General features: G+C 42.9%; 1 protein-coding gene across 1 annotated transcript in view; it reads left to right on the top strand.

Moving 5' to 3' along the window:
• Nucleotides 1-550: 550 nt before the first annotated feature.
• The window catches only part of RNF175 (ring finger protein 175), a 47098-nt gene continuing 25277 nt past the window's right edge, over nt 551-22371 (top strand). The window contains exons 1-3 of the mRNA XM_058549771.1: nt 551-616; nt 11462-11499; nt 14585-14726. Of these exons, the coding sequence (XP_058405754.1) occupies nt 551-616; nt 11462-11499; nt 14585-14726 (246 nt within the window). The remainder of the gene's footprint in view (nt 617-11461; nt 11500-14584; nt 14727-22371) is intronic.

Below are 22371 nucleotides of genomic sequence, written 5' to 3'. Positions count from 1 at the left end.
AAACTGCAGATAACTGAGGGAAGAAGGGGCAGTGGGCCCAGGGAAAGAAACATGACTGGGGATGCAACAGAGGTTCAATCTCTATTCCTCTCTCTCCCTCCCTCCCTCTCTCATCTCTATTGCTCCCTCTCTCATCTCTATTTCTCACTCTCCGTACTCCCCATATCTATGCCCACCTACCTCTGAGCCATCCTCCAGCCCCGTCCCCTAGCAACAAAACCACTGGTTCCTGCTCTGCGCACAGGGCAGGGCGCAGGATGTTTTATTAGCGATGGTGGCTGACAACTGCTTCACTACAGAGGGCCAGAGACCCTAAGGGTCTCATCAGTGGTGACGGTAATGGTGATCAGGAGCTCCCCTCCTCCGGAGGAGGCCAGAGCGCCGGCGAGGGGCGGAGGGGCGGGCGCGCCAGGAGGCTCCCTGCGCCCGCTACCGCGCAGCCCGGGGCGGGGCCGCCGCAGGCTCAGCTCCCACCGCGGCTCGTGGTCGGAGCGGCGCCCCCTGTGCGGACGCCCGGAGACCTCCCCAGCCGACTCTGCGCCGCGGAGGCATGGCGCTGGGGGCGGCGGCGCGCAAGGCGGCGCCGGTGCTGGAGGCGCCCCCTCAGCAGGAGCAGGTACCGGGCGCGGGCGCAGGCCGGGGGACACCGGGCCGGGGTCTCGAGGCTCACGCTGGGGCTGGGCGGGCCGCACAGATAGGTCTCCAAGACCCTCGCCCCTACCGGGTGTGAACCCGCTGGGGACGGAGGGGCGGGTAACCTTCTGGAAGATGCTCCTAGCTTCTCCTCACCCTGTCCCACTGCAGGGGAGCCGAACTCCTGTCCATTTCTTTCTCCCTTATTCATCTCCCTCTTCTGCTCCTCCTCTTACCCTCTCCCTCCTCCTCCTTTCTCCTCCCTCCTTCCCTTTCTCGCTCCCCACCCACTATGTCTCTTTCTGGATGCGGCTTATCCGACTCATCCCCGTCCATTCCTTGCCCCCCATACTGGCTGCCCCTCTCCGCCTCGCTGGAGGGCCCAGGTGAAGGCCTGGGCATTGGAGGAGGACCGCTGAAGAACATGGATATACATCAGGCTTGACCCTCTGGTTCTCAAACTGGAGTGTGCTTCAGAATCATTCGGAAGGGGTGGCTTAGCGGTTAAGTGCGCTGCTCCGCTGCTGGCGGCCGGGGTTCGGATCCCGGCGCGCACCGACCCACCGCTTCTCCGGCCATGCAGAGGCGGGGTCCCACATACAGCAACTAGAAGGATGTGCAGCTATGACATACAACTATCTACTGGGGCTTTGGGGGAAAAAATAAATGAATAAATAAAATTATTAAAAAAAAATCATTTGGAGGGCTAGTTAAAACGCAGATCGATGGGCTCTGCCCGCAGGGTTTCTAATTCCTCACCTCTGGGATGGGGCCTGATCGTTTGCAAGTCTAACTAGATCCCAGGAGATGCTGATGCTCCAGCTTTGAGAAGCACTGGGCTAACACTTTCTTCCTCCTGCTGGTGGTGATTTCGAATCCTGTCGTTACTTTATTTTTCATTCATAGGACAATTCTTGGGCCCTGACCAGGTACCAGGAACTGTGCTACACATTGGGGGCGTGGGGTGGGGGGGGCGTTTGCAACTAGAGGTGGACCTTTCCTCTAGGAGCTCACATCCTGGAAGGAAAGGACAAAAGTAACTCATAGAGGATAATAAGAGATTACTGTCGCAAAAATAGATTCAGGTGAAGCTTTGTAGGATTTCTAAGAAGCTAGGGATTGCTCCTGGCAGGGGGGATGGGCAAGGCTGATGGCAAGTGTGGCATTTGAGCTGGGCCTTGGAGGATGAATGAAGAGATCTGGCCATGTGGTGATGAGGGGCAAGGAGAATTCTATATGGAGGGAACAACAATACCAAATTGCTTGAAGGTGAACAAAATTGTTGGGGGTAGGAGGGGTGACCATGGGGAAGGCAGAGAGAGGAGCATATTCACTAGGACTCTGGCAGAAATCTGCGGTTCATGAAGGCTTGAAATGAAAGATAAGGACGAGCTAGGATGTGGATGGCCTTGGGTACCAGACTGTGCATTTGGGATTTATTCTCTAAAATGGGGGAAGCTGTAAGGAAACTCCATGGCTTCCTTGTTGAGTTCAAACCCAGATCATCCAAAAGGGCTATGGATGGAGAGCTCTGCATGCTGGGAGGGGCAGAAGTGTCACTTTTGCTGCTGATGTTTGCTCTTCCTTAAGGCTGATGTCACTGCCTTGCCCACTGCCCTCAGGAGGCATGGCCTCTCTGTTAGCTCTGCCCTGGGAGAGACTCATAGCTTTTCCCTTAAACCCTCTAACAAGGCTATGTGGCGCAGGGACCAGCAGCCAAGGTGTCACCTAGGACCCCGTTAGAAATGCAAAGTCTCAGGCCCCACCCTAGACTTACTGAGTTAAAATCTGCATTTTAACCAGATCCCTGAGTGATTGTCTGCACATCAAAGTTTGACAAGTGCTGGTTTAAACCAGACTTTACAAGAGATGGGGATATTAAAAGAAAAATAGATATGGTTACTGACCACCTCATAAAAAGTGACTGACCCCCCTATATATTATAGCACCCCCTCACTGTAAACTTCACCTATTTTATTTTCTTTCATCACCCTTATTGCCACCTGAAGCATATCTATTTGTCTATTTGTGTATCGCCTTGGATGGAGCTCCACGAGAGCAGGCATTTGATCTGCCTTGCAGCTACTATATTTCCAGCACCTAGAACAGAGTCTGGCAAATGTCAGGCCCTTAGTAAATGTTTATTGAATGAATAGATGAGTGAATGAATGAGCGTACAACCTCATGATCTGGGACACGAGTCTGCCCAGCTCCCTGTGTACCTCTTTGTAGCAGATCCCATCTCCCTATTCCCCATGCTCCCCTCTCCCCAGCTGCACACCCTGGGGTCTACTGAGCCAACTAGCCCTGTGTACCTGAGACTCCTCCAAGTTGGGGTACAAGAGAGCAGAGAGCATGGATTCACCAGTTCCCTCTTCTGCTTGTCTGAAGCCTGCTTTGCAGGCTCTGATTTCCCCCGAGAGGACCCACCTCTGCCCAAAAACTGCTCTCTGCCTTGGGGTAGGCCATACACAGCCCCTCTCCACCCCTCCATCCATGGGAGATTTGTCCTCGCCCTATGACATGAATTCTGTATCACTGAACACAGAACTCCCAACCTTGCATCCTTACCTCCTGCTCACGTATGTCGCAGCGACAGCAGTTCTGGTTTTGCCGCTCGTTTTAGCAATATTTTTCCAGCAGCTGGATTTTTGTGAGGGAAGAGTTGAAAGTCGGGAAATCAGTTTGTAGTCAGCAGTGCAGGTGAGAAATGATGAGGGCCAGAACTAGGATGCTGGCCTTTTTCAAATATGTTGATTGAGTGTGTGATGTACCAGATAGGGGGGATTCAGTGGTGGGGTAAGGCCCAGCCCTGCCCTCGTACAGATTCAGACAAGTAAATAAACCATCAGTGACCACGCAGTGTGGTAACAGTGTTCAGGGGACAGTGGGCCTACCAGAGGGCCCTAACCCAAAGGGCTTCCTGGAGGAAGAGGAGTTGAAGGCAACCCCAGAGGGGGGCTGCAGTTGGAGGAAAAGCATTCAGGGGACAGGAAAGTTCTGCTTGGCTTCAAAGGGGCAGTGGAGAGAAACGAGGCTGAAAAGGGATACAGGGCCTTAAGAGCCATGTCAACGACAAGGGCAGCCACTTGGATTTCAAGCAGGGGGATGATAATGTGATCAATTTGCTTTTAGTAAGATAACCTTCACTGTTCGAAGGGAGAAAAAGAGTGAAGGCAATGGCCCCAGGGAGGAGTGGAACACTCTGAGGTCCTGGCTCCATCTCTCCTCAGGCTTGGAGAGGCCTTCCCTTGACACCCAATCTAAAGAGTCAGCCCCTCCCCTGCCAGTTACTCTCTATCACACATTCTGTTTAGTGTCGTCATAGAATTTACCACATTAGGTAATTGTTTTCTTTACTTTTTTATTGTCCATACTTTCTCAAGAGCACAAGGTTCAATTCATGAGAACAGGAACCTTGTCTGTCTTACTCAACTTTATGGTATGCGAGCTCCTACTCCAGTGCCTGGCACCCAGGAGGCAGTCCATAAACATTTGTTGAATGAATAAAAAAATGGATGGCATAGAGGTCATCGAGGTAGAAAGAAGTGGTTTGCGAGGAGGGTAAAGGATTGGAGGTGGAGGGTTAGGGCCAAGAATGGTACCCCAGATTTCTGCTTTGAGCATTGGATGGATGGGATGTGGGGCTCTTGAGTAAGATGAGGGACATCAAAAGGGGAACACCTTGAGGGAAAATTAATATGTTCAGTTTGAGGCAGGTTGAGTTCATGTATCTGAGAGACATCCAAGTGGAGGTACGTAGGAGGCACCTAGATAGAAGAATCGAGCTCAAAAGTGAGACTTGGCCAGCTAAAAGGAGAGGAGAAGTAAATAGGAATGTTGATGCAGAGATAGGAAAAAAAGGACTTAGCAACTGAGAGACAAGGAGAAGGAGAAAGGAGAGGGCAGAGTAAAAATGACTTCTTAATTTCTCCTAAGTGACATATGTTCATGTACAATATATTCAATATAGACAAGTATAAAAAAGAAGTAAATATCCTAAGATACATCACACCCATGGATCATTCATGTTAACATTTGGTAACCATTTGGATATCTGTCTCTTTGGATGTTTCTTTGTTCTTTATTCTGTATAATTATACATTTACATTAATAGGCTCATATTATACACAACTGTTTTTGGAGCATGCTTTTTCTATTAACAATATGTCATGGAAATATTTCTACATCAATAAATACAGATCTGCATGATCATTTTAAAGAGCCACATAGGCTTAGCGGTTAAGTGCTCGCACTCTGCTACTGGCGGCCCGGGTTCGGACCCCAGGCGCGCACCGACGCACCGCTTGTCCAGCCATACTGAGGCCACGTCCCATGTACAGCAACTAGAAGGCTGTGCAGCTATGACATACAACTATCTACTGGGGCTTTGGGGGGAAAAAAAAGGAGGAGGATTGGCAACAGATGTTAGCTCAGAGCCGGTCTTCCTCAGCAAAAAGAGGAGGATTAGCATGGATGTTAGCTCAGGGCTGATCTTCCTCACCAAAAAAAAAATAAAATAAAGAGCCACATAGATTTCATTTGTGTAGATATATCATAACTTATTAACCAATTGCCCACGGGTTGAGTAAATTGTTGACAATTTCTCAATATTATAAGTAGAACTATGTGAATACTTGTGTCATCCTTCCTTGTGTATCTGTCTCTTCATTTTCTGAGAGAATATTCCTAGAATATTCTACACTAGAATAGACAAACACTTAAAATTTTGACATGCCTTGCCATTTTCTCTCCAGAGAAACTGTCTTAATGTACACCCGGACCTGAAGGGCACAAGAAGGGCATTTTTCCTCATCAGCACTGGCTACTAAACATTTTTCCCCTTATCATCCTTTTAGGTGAAAATTATACCTCATTGTTATGGAAATATTTTCTTTTTAATGTTAATTTTTATTAAAATTATGTACATCCAAAATTTAAAGAGTCAAGTAGTTCTATAAGATGTAAAACAGAAAAACAGCAACCCTACTCCCACTCCACTCTTGCTCATTCCTGACTTCCATTCCCCAGAGGCAATGCCTTTCAACTCCTTGAGCCATGTTTTCTAGTATATGCTCCATATTTCAAATAATACAATTGTGCAATATTTCTTGATTTTTTAGTCGGTGATATTACGTATTGATTCTCTACTATGGAAGATGAGAACTAAACTCTCTCACACCACTCTGTCCACTCCATCCTAGTCCCACTGCTGCCCTTTCTTCCGTTCTCTCAATTTAGTTATATCACAAGTTGTGGCTAAGTCTTTATTCACTGCTTACATTATTGTATCTATGTGAGTATTTTAGTTTCCTTCGTTTTCCATGTACCACTCATCTGTTCATCCCCACACCCTCTGCCAGAATTGTACATATCTTCTCCGTACGTTGGAACACATTGGCCGATCTCTTAGCTTCATCTTTTTCTCCGAGATGCACTTGGTGAAACCGCCTGTGCCGCTGGTCCAGCCAGGCTGGCTGCATCTTCAGTCTGCTGCACAGACATCCATCCTGGATGCCCCTCCACCATCCTCCTGGGGAATACTTTCACCTGGAAGGGGCTGTCCTGGTTGCGCTTCTCTTTCCTGGATCTCCTGTTTCTCTCTTTCTCGATTTACTCTGTTGTTTTAGTGGAGCTCATCCTCTGGGAGCCTCCTGGAACAGGACACGTAGGAGGTAAATGTTTTTGAAATTTTGCATGTCTATAAATATCTTTATTCTGCCTCCAACCTTGATTGGTAGTTTGTCTATACAAATAATTTTCCCTCAGAAATTTGAACGCTTTGTTCTGCTATCTTGTAACGTGTGGAGCTGGTGTTCTGAAGTCCAGTGCTGTGCTGAGTCTAGATCCGTTGCATACGACCTGTGTTGTCTCTCTGGAAAGGCTTTTCCTTTTGAACCTACAATTTTCAAACTTCATGTTGATGCGCCTTGATGTGGGTCATTTTTCGTCCTTTGTGCTGGGTACCTGGTAAGTCCTTTCATTTGAAAACAGGTATCTTTGAGAATTTTCTTCTATAATTTCTTATAAATTTCCTGCCATCAGCTATCTCTAGTCTCCTTTTCTGGAACTCTTATTTTTTGGATATGAGATTTCCTGGTCAGATTCTCTAATTTTCTTATATTTCTTTCCTATTTTCCATATCTTTTGGTTTTTTTTTTTTTTTTATTCTGTCTGAGGGAGTTTCTCAATTTGTCTTCAAACTTTCCATTAGATTTCTTATTTCTGTTCTCATATTTTTCATTTCTAAGAGCTTTTGTTTATTCCTCTATATTTTTTAAAGCATTACATCCTTGTCATCATGGATGCAGAACCCTCTCCTGTCTCAAACATCTAGTGATCTTTAGCCATCTGCTTGTATTTAAGGGAAGACTCTAAAACACTGTTCGGAAGCTCTTGTGAGTGGGGAGAGCTTGTTGACAGGCTGGCTGCACTAGAGGGTGGCCTAGCTGGGCCTTTTCGTAGGGAGAACACCTACGGTCCATGTCGGTAGGTTTTTTCTCTTGGCCCAGATGGTTTCCCCAGAGAGAAATCCTCTGGTCTTCTGTGTACAAGGGGTGTGTCTGGCTGCCAGCATTCCAAGCCAGCTAGGCAGGCTGGCCTCTACTAGGCCCAGGGTTAGAATACAAATAAAGGCCCACATGGCACAGGTCTAAAGATCATAAACCAAGCTGCTCTGACAGCCTTGTCTGCAGCCTGCTCGACCCAGAGGCTGTAAGACGCCGTGCTCTTCCTACCTGCACTGCTGCCCGCACACCTGAGTGTAGCAGGGATCTACTGGGCCTGGAAAGGTGTAGCTTGGATGTGCATGTGTTAGTTTCCCAGGTGTGCCGTAACAACAGAAATTTATTCTTTCACAGTTCCAGAGACCAGAAGTCCAAAATCTGGGTGTTGGCAGGGCCACGCTCCCTCCAAAGACTCTAGGGGAGAGTCCTTCTTCTTCCAGCTTTGGGTGACTCCAGGTGTTCCTGAGCTTGTGGCTGCATATCTCCAATCTCTGCCTCTGTCTTCACATGACCTTCACATGACTCTGTGTTTCTCCTCTGTGTCTCTGTGTCTCTGTGTGTCAAATCTCCCTCTGACTTTCTCTGATAAGGACACCAGTTATTGGATTTAGGGCCCGCCGTAAATCCAGGATGATCCCATCCCAAGATCCTTAACTTGGTTATATCTGCAAAGACCCTATTTCCAAATGAAGTCACAGTCTCAGGTACCAGGGGTTAGGACTTGGACATATCTTTTGAGGGGACACAATTCAACCCACTACAGGGCTAAACCAGGGATGACAACTGATCCCATCAGACTCCCTAAGGTCCCTGGTAGACAGGTCCCCTGCTGCACACTTCACTTTTCAAGATCAGGATTTCCAGGCAGTTCCTAGCTGTTCCCAGACTACCTCACTGCAGTGCAGTGACGAGGGGGTCTGCCCTCACCTGCTTTGGATGGTTTAGGGTGGCCAAATTTAACAACTCGGTCTGTGATTTCCCAGAGCACAGGCTGTGCTTTTTCTCTTCTCTTTCTCCCATAATCTACCTCAGGTGTCAGCCCCACATCATCCCTGTCCAGTCAATTTCTACTGTTACCAAACTTTCAAAATATTTTCTTAAGAGATAAAAAATAAAAAGTTTTTGTGTTTCCAGTTTGAGATGCACACGGCCTTCTAAAGCAAGACAGAGCCCCTGGGGCCTGATGTAGGGGGCTGATCTGCCACTAGGGGACTTAGCTGGGGCTCTCTCCATTCAGATGAGGACTTTCAATGCAGTCTCCGCACCCCACCCCCCTCCGCCAACACACACACACACACACACACACTGTGCATGCCTGGTGCCTCTGAGCCCCGCTGGAATTCCACCAGGGTCGAGAATGCTAAGTCTTAAACCGACTTTCAATGGAACCTTCTGTTTTCAACCCCAGTTGCACCCCCGTTTCCAGAGTGCTAACACCCCTCGATCCCTCAGTCCTCCTGAAGGTCTTAGCACAATCACCCTGTTTTCACAAAGGCTTTTACACAATTATTACTAGTGAGTTGGAACATCTTTCCATAAATGTATTAGTCACGTGTATTTCCTCTTTTGTGAATTTCTTGTTCACATGCTTCGCCCTTTGGAAGTGTTCGTCTCTTTTATTTAAATTGTAAAAGTTCTTTTTCTACTTAGGTTATTAACTTCTTGCCTCTCACATATGTAATATTTTCCCCAGTTTAATTTGTCTTTCAAAAATAGATGATTATAATGCATTTGATTTTTATGTCCTCAAAATCTGTCGATCTTTTTACTTTATAATTTTTGGGCTCTACATCATATTTAGAAATGCCTTCTCCACCACGTGATAATTAAAGTATTTACCCATATTTTCTTCTAGCACTTTCAAGATTTTCTTTTTTACATTTAAATATTTGATCCATCTGGAATTTATTTTGAAGCAAGTAATTACGTATGGATCCAGCTTTATATTTTTTCTAAATGCCTAGCTAATTGTCTCAGCACCATTTATTGAACAATCCATTTTCTCCTCATTGATTTGAAGCGACTCATTTATCATATGTACTTGGGTCTATTCATAGACTCTCTGTTCTGTTCATTAATCTGTCTTCCTATCCCTGGGCCAGTACTGCTTTCAGTTAATTTCTGTGGCTTTATTGTGGATTTCAGTGTCTGGAAGGCCAAGTCGGCAGTCTATTCTTTTTCTTCTGAATTTCCTATCTTTATATGCTTATCCTTCCAGATGAATTTTAATGTCGTTTTAATTTCCAAAATACATCTTCTTGAGATCTGGAATGGGCTTACATAATAATATATCAGGAAAAATTGTCAAAAAGTAGACTCCACCGCAGAAGAAAATATTGTACTATAAGGAACTAGTACTAGAAAAGAGATGTCTCTAAGAGTGTCACCATCCTCCTCCTCATCATCGTAGTTCATTTTTTCCTTAGGAAATAAGAGAATCGTTTCAATATCACTTGATCTAAGGAAGTTCTTACTTGTATTTAGCAGAAATCTTTTCAGCTACAATTTCCACTACCTAAGCCTTCTTGGTCTTCAGTACCATAATTTTTATCATACTTCATTAAAAATGACTTGGAATCTGGTGGATAGTTACTCATTTATGCCCAAGGCTATTGCTAGTAAAAGGCAAAGGGAATGTTTCTTCTCAACTTAACTAAAAACCCAGTTCCCTGTTTTAAGTTGATCTTAACAAGCAGCACTATGAACCTGAGGATTGTGAACAGCAAAAAGAGAAGGACCCGGTAGTCCTATAGATTATAACTTTTATTGAGATAATTGGCCCTCGGATGAAGCACTTTCCTACAAAACTCTCATATAGTGTCTTATTTATACTCAGAATATTCCAGTGAAATAGACAAGAGCAGCTGTTATATCAATCCCCAGTTTCTAATGAGATGGAGACAAACATAGGTTAGAGATGTGCCCAAAGTCCAAAGAACCAGTCAGCTCAGTGTTTGGTGCTTCTGGTGCTGGGTGGCTGCATGGCTCAGGGCTCCAAACCGGTGCAATGTTTTCTCCCCCAAAGCAGAAGTTAGTAGAGAGGGACTTATCAGACAAAGGAGGGCACTCGGGTACAGCTGTTCCCTGAGGGTTGCCACTAAGGCTTTGCTCCTGGAAGGCAGCACTTGAGCCCAGCTGCTATGACCTCCATTGGAGTATCAGGGACCACCTGGTGGGATCAGCAGGGGCAGGGAGCCTTGGAGAAGTTGTCAGCATCGCCTGTTGCTTCACCCACTTCCTCTTTCCTGGCGTCATCCAGCAAGCCCCAGCATTGTGCAAATGTTGCCTAAGCCCCTACTTCGCTGTGTCATCTGGAGCCTTGTTCTCTCTTGTAAGGGAACCCCTCAAGCCTCTGACAGAAGCACAGATTTTATCATGGAATCTGTTTACCTGAAGTCAGAGAAATCTTGGATCAAACAATGGATGGCATTATTTCTTTCCATCTGTCAGAATTGGTTATGCCATTTGAAGAAAAAATCTGGTTAATATCAGATTTGTGTAACAAATATTTTATTTGCCTTCCCTTCTTTGCCATCATTGGGGAGTTTAGCTTTTAACACTACTGGACTAAAGATTAAGCTGTCTGTGCTCTCCATGGAAGTTATAAGATTATGTCTTTCCAATGATTGGCCTTAAAGGTTTCAAATGACCAAATGTAGTGGATTAGCAGTGATCAAGGGAAGATAGCATGTGCGTACACTCAGTAGGTCGTCCAAGAGCACTTCCTGGGGATGGTCTCTGTGCTGTCCAGCTCAGTCTACAAGGGCAAGGCCAGATTACCCCCTTCCCTGGGGCCAGGCTTCAAATTAAATTAAATTAACAGGAGGACACAAAAATGCTCCAAATAAGTAGAGCCTCTGGTCAGCTCTGTCTCTAAAACCTTGAACTTGAAAATGATATTAACTCATGGGCATCACTGAAGACACTAGCAAAATAGATGTTTTTTCAGGGGTTTGCAGATTCACACATATCCCAGAAGCCAGGGTGACACTGCCTATTGGGAATCCACACTGTACAACCTTGACTGAATTGCCAAACAGAACCACAGGAATGGAGCCTCATCTGGTTCTCCAACCTAGGAGCAGAATCAAATATTTATTAATAGTGACTTGTTTACTGTTTTGTTTGGGGGGGGGGGTGTGCATGTGTGTGTGTGTGTTTTAATTCCTTAAGCAAACATATTATTAGGGCTTTCATCCTAAATTATTCCAGTCCTAGCAAACATCGCTGTTTTTCATGGTTTGGGTTCCCCATGTAATGCTGTAAAATAGAAGCTAAGAAAACAAGGAAATTTTGAGAACGGCTCTTTTTATGTTTTTCAGATCTCTCACACAAAGCTTTCTGCCGATGATGAGTGGAGGTAAGTGATTAGTATTTTTTTTACAGCTGTTATACTAGAAATTAGATTTCCATCTTAACAGTCTGAGAAATTAAATGAAGCCATCATTTTATTTGTAAATTTCCCAGGCTAAAGAAGGTGGGTTAGCATAGCCATGTGTGCACAAAGATAGTGTAGACCAAAACTACGGTCTGTTCTATACAGTCCCACAAAGGTGCATTATATGTCCTTCAAAATAGGGCAGTGTCAAATTAGTATTTATTTTAGGCACAAGATACATCTGGTTTTCTTTGTATGCTGTTTCCCCTGTATTCTGGTGCCTACTGTGGAGGCAGGCATTGGGCCCCTCTGGGCACCAAATGAAATGAAATAAAAGTGAAAAGTTCCTCCTTTTTTGCATTGTGGTAATCAATTATGAATATATTCCTAATCAAAATAGGAAATACTTATTACATTTGTATAATGTAATAGTATTTCCAAATACTATTATCCTTTCCAAAGTACCTCCACGTAGGTTAACCATTTGAGATGCATTTTCATTATATATGTGCAAAACAGATTAATGTCATAAAGCATATTTTGTCATATATCTATGCAAGTCCTATTTTAGACTGATAATAAATTCACTCTTCTGCTTACACGGCCTAGATTGAAAGTCTATTCATTACACAGAATATTGAATAGTTGTTTTGGATTTGGGGCTGTAAAAACTATAACTAAATTCTTGTACCCTTTTGTTTTTCTTCACTTCCCATTGCTTCAGAGGGACCAGTGTATTTTTTAAAGAGGTTCTAGAAATGGTACTCGTCTCCTAAGCTCAGCTTCCAACACAGAGACTAACAGCCATGTAATGTTATTTAGGTTGTTTACCTGATATGGACTTCAGCCCCTTCATTTGATAAATGAAGGGGTTTCAGGACATCTATGGTACCTTCCAGCACTAACATTCTAAGATTCCATCTCGAAGAAGCTGAAGTCCAGTAGGAATATTGACTAGGCTCTGTGGGCTCATTTCTATACATTCTCCAGCAGGGGGCACCCCTGGGATTCAGATGGGGCCCTTTTCTGAAACGTTGGATACTTCTCTGCTCTTCAGAGTCGTCGTGGAAATGCTGGTAAAGGCGGAGAACCCAACCTGTATACCCAACAAGTGCCTTTAAAGAGTCACAATCTTGTGCCACAGAATATTACTCTGCAGTGTTTTCTGATTGATGCACTAGCTAAATGCATACTGTAACCAATCATAAGTGGACATTTTAAGGGATTTTATGACTGACGGTGCCCCATTGGGAGTGAAAGATAATACTAACCAATATTTATGAAGTAGTTGATTGGCAGCGTTTATAATTCTTCCCCCCCTTCCCTAATCTTGACCCTGGACCTCTCTCTCTCCCTCTAGGCCACTGGTTCTCCATCCTGGCTGCACCTTAAAATCACATGAGGACCTTTAAAAATTACTGATGCCTAGGGACCGGCCTGGTGGCTAGTGGTTTAGTGGCTCCACGTCGGTGGCCGAGGGTTCACAGGTTCGGATCCCAGGCGCAGACATATGCACCACTTATCAAGCCATGCTGTGGCAGCGTCCCATATAAAGTAGAGGAAGATGGGCACGGATGATAGCCCAGGGCCAATCTTCCTCAACAGAAAAGAAGAGGATTAGCAACAGATGTTAGCCCAGGGCTAATCTTGCTCACACACACATACAAAAAAATTACTGATGCCTAGATCCCAGCCTGGAAATCTGTATCCAAACCCATTTGCTGGGGCTGCCACAACAAAATACCACAGACTGGGTGGCGTAAACAACAGAAATGTATCTTCTCAAAATTCTGAAGGCTAGAAGTCCCAGATCAAGGTGTCAGCAGGTTTTGGTTTCTTCTGAGGCCTTTTTCCTTGGCTTGCGGATGGCCACCTTCTCACTGTATCTTCACATGGTCTTCCCTCTGTGTGGGTCTGTGTTCTAATCCCCTCTTCTTATAAGGACACCAGTCAAACTGGTGGCCTACCCGTGTGACCTCATTTTACCTTAATTACCTCTTTAAAGTCCCTCTCTCCCAATATAGTCACATTCAGAGGGACTGGGGGTTAGGACTTCAACATGTGAATTTGGGAGGGGACACAAGTCAGCTCATAACAGCAGCAATGGTCATTTAATTGATCTGGGGTACAGCTTGGGCACTGGGATTTTTAAAATCTCCCTAGTGATTTCCAATTTACAGCCAAGGTCAAGAACCATAGCCCTAGGCTTTCTTCAAGGCCACTTCTGCCATGGGAAGTTAAACCAGATGATATACTATTTTAGTGGTTTTTGCTACCATTGTGCAAAACTGAGTCCAACTAAAAACCAAAACATTCAGCCATCATCTGAAATTTGTGCCTGTCAAAGATTAGGCCTCTTCTTTCTCCTTATAATGAAAAAAACTTATACAACTCACTCAGGAGTTTTCCATAGCCTCATGGATAATATTCTCTCCATAAGCACCATCTGCAGGATATCCTTTTACTTGAGAATATTAGAAAGTACTTGACATTACTGATATTTTACTATTTTTGACTTTCAAAAATGGCAATTTCATATGATTCAACCTAATAATTATTAATATTTCTGATATAGGTACAAACAAAATAACATATGTGCTTTACAGCTTTAGAACAATCCAGTGAGGTATGGAGGGATCATTATTTTAAATTTGCAAATGAGGAAACTGAGGCTCAGAGAGGATGAGTGACTTTCCCAAAGTTACATGGCAATGAAGTGGCAGATCAGAGACGTGAACCCAGGTCTTCCTAGGGCCCATCAGTGATTTTTCCACCCTATCACGTAACTTGAAAGGACAAGGCTGAGGCCAAAACCTCACGGAAAAGCAAAGGACTGAGAGGAATTGGTTTTGCTGATAAACTCAGGCTTCTCCTCTCAGCTGCCCCTTCCCCAAGCCCTGGGGAAAAGGAGGAACCAAGAAAACCTTAGGAAAACTTTGTAACCAAAGCTTAAAAACCCCTACATTTGAAATCCCCAATTGCTTCCTATGAGTCCAGTCTTTTTTTTTTTTGGCTAAATGTGCAAGAGTTGAGGGCTTTTTCAGATCATCTCATTTGCCGGTTCCAGCCTGCAGCAGAAGAGGATGTATAAGATGCACCGGGGCCACGAGTCCATGCACATGGAGATGATCTTGATCTTCCTCTGCGCCCTGGTCATCGCCCAGATAGTGCTGGTGCAGTGGAGACAGAGGCATGGCCGGTCCTACAACGTGAGTCGCCCCAAGGGTCGCTGGAAGCCTGCTCCTCTTGCTGCCACCTCCCTCCTTTGTTTTGTTACCACTCTGAAGAAAATGGTTTGGTTTAAGTCAGTGGTTCTCAACCTGGTGCAGTTTTTCCCCCAGGAGATACTTGGCAATGTCTGGAAATATCTGTGATTGTCACACCTTAGTGGGAAGGAAAGGGGATGGGAGTTGCTACTGACTTGTCCTGGATAGAGGCTGGGGATTCTGCTAAACACACACAGGACAGCTCCTCATGACAAAAACATCAACAGTGCCAAGGCTGAGAAACCCTGGTTTAAGCAACGCAATTTTCCTTTTGTGCATGAACAACTTCTGCCAATAGCCCAGGAAAAGGAGGATTAGGAATAGCAGAAACAAAAGGTTGAGACTGTCTAACTTTGTTTCATTAGCAATAAACTGTCTTGGCATTGATGGTTTTCACATCCATGGAAGTGTGTTAATGCAAACGCTACACTGACCTCAGCAACACAGAGCGCCATCCCCCCTACCTCCTCCCCACCCCCACCCCCATCCCCGGCATGTCCACTGGAACTTTGCCATCTCAGGGCCTCAGAGTCACACCCTGGGCCTTGTTGGACCTAAGACCCTGCCATTGCAATGTTTAGAGCAGTGGTGCTCAAATCTTAGGGTGTGTCAGAATCCCCTGGAGGGCTTGTTAAATGAGATTCCCAGGTCTGATTCAATAAGGGCCGAAGAATTTGCGTGTCTAAGAAGTTCCCAGGCAGTGCTGATGCTGCTGATCCTGGGGCCACGTTTTGAGAACCAATGGTTTAGACTTGAGTATGGCCTAAATAGAGAAACGTTGCAAAGGAAGCAGGTCTTCAGTTAACACTCTGCATGATTCTGGGTCTTGCACTGGTCATTGCATAAGAAGACTTGCCTGTGACATATAAAGTGCTGGCTTAGACCAATATTTTGTTTTATTTTTACACATCATAAAAATTACTTCCTGCGTAGTGCAGGATCTAAAGGAATTCTTTTCAGTTTCATGTAATGTTTAAGTTTAGAAAATTTGAACATTTTTGTTTAGAAAGGGGACTCTTGTCTTTTTGTTTTTCAAGCAAATGCATTGATTTGCTGCCATGTCACCATTGTCTTGTCAATTAAAATAAACACCCTCTAGGGGCTGGCCCAGTTGGCGTAGTGGTTAAGTTTCACGCACTCTGCTTCAGCAGCCCTGGGTTTGCAGGTTCGGATCCCCGTCGTGGACCTATGCACCACTTATCAAGCCATGCTGTGGCAGGTGTCCCACATATAAAGTAGAGGAAGATGGGCACAGTTGTTAGCCCAGGCCTAGCAAAAAGAGGAGGACTGGCAATAGATGTTAGCTCAGGGCTAATCTTCCTCACAGAAAAATAAAAATAAAAAAATAATAATAAATACCCTCTATATTACACTTGGACAATTATTTTTTAAGTGAAGGAGATTAGAATCAAACTTCCTTAGTTCTTCACTCTCATATCAAAGAAAAGCTCCTTAAATATATCTTAACCATGGTTTCCTTATCTGCAAAATGGAAATACCTAATATAGAATTTCTCGAGTCCTTAAGTAAGAAGAAACGTGGGCTCTTAAGGAAGCCATTTATAGCCCTGTTTTATCCTTCTTTTATAACTGATTATTATCTCTGGATTTGGTATTCTAAAAAATGTTCAGTTTCCATGGCAACACAGCCATGGATTTTTGCATAGAAAGCCCCTGCCCTTGAAAGGAAATGACCTGCACTGTGTCCCACCACTTTTCCTCCATTTTTATTTGATGATTTTTGAGGTGGCTTATACCAAAAAGAATCTGTCCTTGTCTTGTATTTGAAGAAGTTGCTCCTGTGTTAATTCTTTGAAGATGTGTGTCACTGCACAGTCAATGTGGAGCTCACACACTGGCTCGCCTGGCTGCAGATAGACTGCCCATGAGTCAGAGGCCCCCCTTAAACCATGGTTTCAGAGGAAACCATGGTTTCCTTATCGGCAAGATGGAAATACTGAAGATAGGGACCTATCTCCCAGAGTCCTTGCGATTCAGAAACATTTCCCTGTGAGAATGTCTAGCTTGGTGACCGAGACATAGTGAGTGTTCAGTGCTGTTAGTTGACTCTGAATGCATTCAAGAGGATTCTTTGCTTATAACATTTGTGCAAATTTAATCACACACTATAAAAGCAGCCTACTAATAAAAGAATCTCTTTCTGAACCCTTTTGTAAAGCTAAAGTGAATACTCAGCTACTAATCCACATTCTCCATTAGGAGATTTGATGTATTGTTCTTTCAAAGCAGTGCACCTGTTTGTCCTGCCTTGCCACACCCTTCTGCTCTGCCATGTGCTTTGTCTGTGGAGCGTTGTTCCCCAGACTACTCTTGTGAGATGTATTAATAGGAACCAGAGGCAGGATGGTGCAGGTAGGCGTACTGGCTTAGGAGTTAGAAGACTTGAGCTACTCATTTAACCACAGTGAGCCTCAGTTTCCTGATCTTTAAAATGATGAAATTTTTAAAAATAAGAAGGATTTTTGGTTTCAGCTCTGACATGTAAAAAGCTTCAAAGGCATCTCTCCCATCTTACAACAAAAAAAAGTTGGACAAACTGAATGTCAATGACTTTTCTCGGACCTCTCAGAGAACTGAGGTCACAGATAAACCACCACCCCGAAATCTGGAAAGGCAAGTGAATGCAGGGAATCACGACCGAGATCTGCACACTGGAAGCAGAAGCTTCCAGAGCCATAAACTCGTAGAAACACTTAATGGGTAACTGAAGAATTTCTGGAAGTGGAGTTTAGACTAGTGTGAGAGTGAGAAACTCCTGGGGACCACAGTCTTAGGGACCTCCCACAATTTTTTAGCTTTTACCTCCAGGAACCCCACCAGGTTCTCATGGTGAAAAGCCAAGAAAAAACCCTTGTGCTTCTGAAAGGGAGAGGGGAAGACTAATCATTTTGAACTAGACCCAAAATGTTCTCCATAACAAAGACCTACACAGAAAGGGGAAAAATTTTATCAGAGCCTGATCCAGTGTGGGGGAAGGGAAATTACCCAACTTCAGCCCCTCTAGTCTTCCTGTCTCACCTAAGGGGAAAACAAAAAGTTGAGAAACACTCATGAAGGTCACAGCTTGGGGATAGAGAGCCACTAAAAGACTAAGACTTAATCATAGAATAACAGAACACTTCCAGTGCCCCCACATCGTACCACCACATCAACAGATGTCCAGTGTTAACAGTGTATTATAACTGAAAGAGCCACAAGACTCAGGTGCTATATAAGAAGGAGTTTTTAGGGAAATCCAAAGACAAAAAGGGAGACACAGACAAGTATACTAGTACAAATTGAACCCTCTGACACCTACAGCAAGCATTAAACACAGTCCAACTCCTAGCCAAATTAACACAAAACCTCACACTAAAGGCCTATTTATCTCAGTTCTTATTACCCAAGACATTGTGTCTGCCTTTCAACCAAAAATTAGAATTTGTGCTAAAAGGAGAAAAAAACACAACCTGAAGAGATAAAGCAAGCATCAGACCAGACTCAGAGATCACAGATATTTTGGAATTATCAGACGGGGAATTTAAAGTAACTATGGTTACTATGCTGAGAGCTCTAATAGAAAAAGTAGATGACATGCAAGAACAGATGGAAGGAAAGAGGCGGAAATTCTAAGAAAGAAACTAAAAGAAATGCTAGAAATTTTAAAAAACTGTAACAGAAATGAAGAATGCCTTTGATGGGCTCATGGATAAACTGGACATGGCTGAGGAAAGAATCAGTGACCTTTAAGGTAATATCAGTAGAAATTTCCCAAACTGAGATGCAATGAGAAAAAAAAGAATGGAAAAAACAAAAAGGAACAGAATAGCCAAGAACCGTGGAAAAATTCCAAAAGGTGTAACATACACATATTGGAATACCAAAAGGAGAAAAAAGAAATAATAGAGCTAAAGAAATATTTGAAGTAATAATGGCCAAAAATTATCTTTAATTAATGACAGAAACTAAACCACAGACCTAAGAAACTCAAAGAAGAAATAGGACAAATACAAAGAAATCTATACCCAAGCATATAAAATTCACAGTGCAGAAAGACAAAGAGAATATCTTAAAAGCATCCAGAGGAATAAAAACAACTTACCTATTGAGAAACAAGGATAAGAATTATATCAGACTTTTCTTCACAAACCATCTACGCAAGAAAAGAGTAGAGTGAAATATTTAAAGTGTTGAAAGAAAAAATCCACCAACCTAGATATCTATATCCAGAGAAATTCTCTCAAAAGTGAAAGAGAAATAAAGACTTTCTCAGACAAAAAATGAGAGAATTCATCACCAGTAGACCTGACCTGCAAGAAATGTTAAAAGAAATTCTTCAGAAAGAAGGAAAATCATATAGGTCAGAAACTCAGATCTACATAAAGAAAAGAAGAGTGTCAGAGAAGGAATAAATGAAAGTAAAATAAAATCTTTTATTTCTTATTCTTAATTGCTCTACTAGATAACTATTTGTTCAAAGTAATAATAGTAACAATGTATGGGGTGACTATAGTGTATGGATAAGTGACATGAATGACAGCAATGTTTAAGAAATGAAAGGGAGGAGTTGAGATTACTCTGTTATAAGGTACCTGCACTACCAGTGAAGCAGTATAGTGTAATTTGAGAAAGGACTTGGATTAGGGTAAACTAATGGACTTGGATTAGTGGTTACCCTGTAAACTCTAGGGTAACCACTAAAACACTTTTTTAAAGAAGTATAATTGATATACTAAGTGAGGAAAGAAAATGGAATCATAAAATGCTCACTTAAAACCAGAGAAGGCAGGGGGCCGGCCCAGTGGCGCAAGTGGTTAAGTGCACGCACTCTGCTGCGGAGGCCTGGGGTTCGCCAGTTCGGATCCCAGGCGCGCACCGACGCACTGCTTGGCAAGCCATGCTGTGGTGGCGTCCCATATAAAGTGGAGGAAGATGGGCACGGATGTTAGCCCAGGGTCAGTCTTCCTCAGCGAAAAAAGAGGAGGATTGGCATATGTTAGCACAGGGCTGATCTCCTCACCAAAAAAAAAAAAACAACAACAAAAAAAAAAACAGAGAAGGCAGAGAGAGAAAGGAGGAAAAAAAAAGAAAAAAGTGCAACAAACAGAAAACAGTTACAAATATGGTAGATATTAATCCAACCATATCAATAATCACTTTAAATACAAATGGTCTAAATACACCAATTAAAAGACAGAGATTGCGGGCCAGCCCAGTGGCATAGTGGTTAAGTGTGCACACTCCACTGTGGTGGCCCAGGTTTCAGATCCCGGGCGTGTACCAATGCACCACTTGTCAAGTCATGCTGTGGCGGCATCCCATATAAAGTGGAGGAAGATGGGCATGGATGTTAGCCCAGGGCCAGTCTTCCTCAGCAAAAAGAGGAGGATTGGTGACAGATGTTAGCTCAGGGCTGATGTTCCTCACAAAAAAAAAAAAGGAAAAAAAGACAGAGATTGCCACAGTGGATTAAAAAAAAAACAAGACCCAATTATATGTTGTCTACAAGAAACTCACTTATAAAAATACAGCTATATTAAAAGTAAAGGTTTGGAAGAAGATGTCATGCTAACACTAACCAAAAGAAAGCTAGACTAGCTATGTTAATTTCAGATAAAGCAGACCTCAGAACAAGAAAAATTATCAGAGATTAAAAGGGGCATTACATAATGATAAAGGGGTGAGTTACTGAAAAAGACATAACAATTCTTAATCTGTATGTGCCTAACAACAGAGCATCAAAATATGGGGGCAAAAACTGATAGAACTGCAAGGAGAAATTGACAAATCTACCGTATAGTTGGAGATTTCAACACTCTCTTTCAGTAGTTGATAGATCAAGCAGGCAGAAGATTAGTAAGGATATAGTTGACCTGAATAGCACCATCCATCAACTTGCTCTAATTGACATCTGTTGAATACTTCATCCAACAACAGCAGAGTACATATTCTTCTCAAGCTCACACGGAATATTCACCAAGGTAGACCACATTCTGGGCATAAAACACACCAAAACAAATTTAAAAGAATTGAAATCATACAAAGTATGCTCTGAGATCACAAAAATTAAATTAGAAATCAATAACAGAAAGATGGCTGGAAAAATCCCAAAATATTTGGAGATTAAAAACATAATAGTAAACAACACATGCATCAAAGAAAAGGACTCAAGAGACATTAAAAATAACTTGAACTAGGGCCAGCCAAAGTGGCCTAGTGGTTAAGTTCTGCATGCTCCACTTTGGCAGTCCAGGTTCAGTTCCCGGGCGCAGACCTACATCGCTGGTCGGTGACCATGCTGTGGCAGCAGCCCACGTACAAAATAGAGGAAGATTTGCAACAGATGTTAGCTCAGAGCGAATCTTCCTCAAGCTAAAAGAGGAGGATTGGTGATGAATGTTAGCTCAGGGAGAATCTTCCTCAGCAAATATAAAAATAAAAATAAAAATAATTTGAACTAAATGAAAATACAGCATATCAAAATGTGTTAGATACAGCAAAAGCAGTGCTTAGAGGGAAATTTATAGTATTGAATGCATATATTAGAAAAGAAGAAAGATCTAAAATCAGTAAATTAAGTATCTACTTTAAGAAACTAGAGAAAGAAGAGTAATTTAAGCCTACAGCAAGCAGAGGAAAAGAAATAATACAAATTAGGGCAGAAATCAATGAAATTAAAAATGAGAAATCAAGAGAGAAACTCAGTGAAACCAAAAGCCGGTTCTTTATAAACCTCTTGCCAGCTAACCAAGAAAAATAAGAGAGAGAACACAAATTACTAATATCAGAAAAGAAAGAGGAGTCATCATTGCTGATCCTACGGACATAAAAAGAAAATAAGGGAATATTATGAACTACTCTATGCCCACAAATTTGAATAACTTAGATGAAATAGACTAATTCCTTGAAAGATACAAACTATACCAAAACTCACACAAGGAGAAATAGATAATCTGAATAGGCCTATATCTATTTTTATTATATAATTGACATATAACATTGTATTAGTTTTAGGTGTACAACATAATGATGTATGTATATACTGAAAAACGATTACCACAATAAGTTTAGTTAGCATCTACCACCATATATAGTTACAATTTTTTTTTCTTGTGATGAGAACTTTTAAGATTTACTCTCTCAGCAACTTTCAGATACACAACACAGTATTGTCAACTATAATCACCATGATGTGCATTACATCCCCAGGACTTATTTATTTTATAACTGGAAGTTTGTACCCTTTGACCACTTTAACCTATTTCAGAGACCTCCTGTCTCTGGCCTATATCTATTTTTTAAAATTTAATCAATAAGTAATAACCTTTCAAAAAGGAAAGCACCAAGTCCAGATGGTTTTACTGGTGAATCCTACCAAACATTTAAGAAACAAATGATACCAATTCTCTATAATCTCTTCTAGAAAGTAAAAGCAGAGTGAACATGTCAAACTCATTCTTTGAGGCCAGCATTACCCTAATACCAAAACCAGATGAAGACATTACAAGAGAGAGAAACTAGAGACCAATATATCTCATGAACATAAATGTAAAAATCCTCAACAAAATATTAGCAAATTGAATTAAACA

This window comes from Diceros bicornis, chromosome 11, assembly GCF_020826845.1.
Source record: "Diceros bicornis minor isolate mBicDic1 chromosome 11, mDicBic1.mat.cur, whole genome shotgun sequence".
In the NCBI taxonomy this organism is placed as follows: domain Eukaryota; kingdom Metazoa; phylum Chordata; class Mammalia; order Perissodactyla; family Rhinocerotidae; genus Diceros; species Diceros bicornis.
Note: the sequence above shows the minus strand (reverse complement) of the source record. Positions and strands in the feature narration are given on the sequence as shown.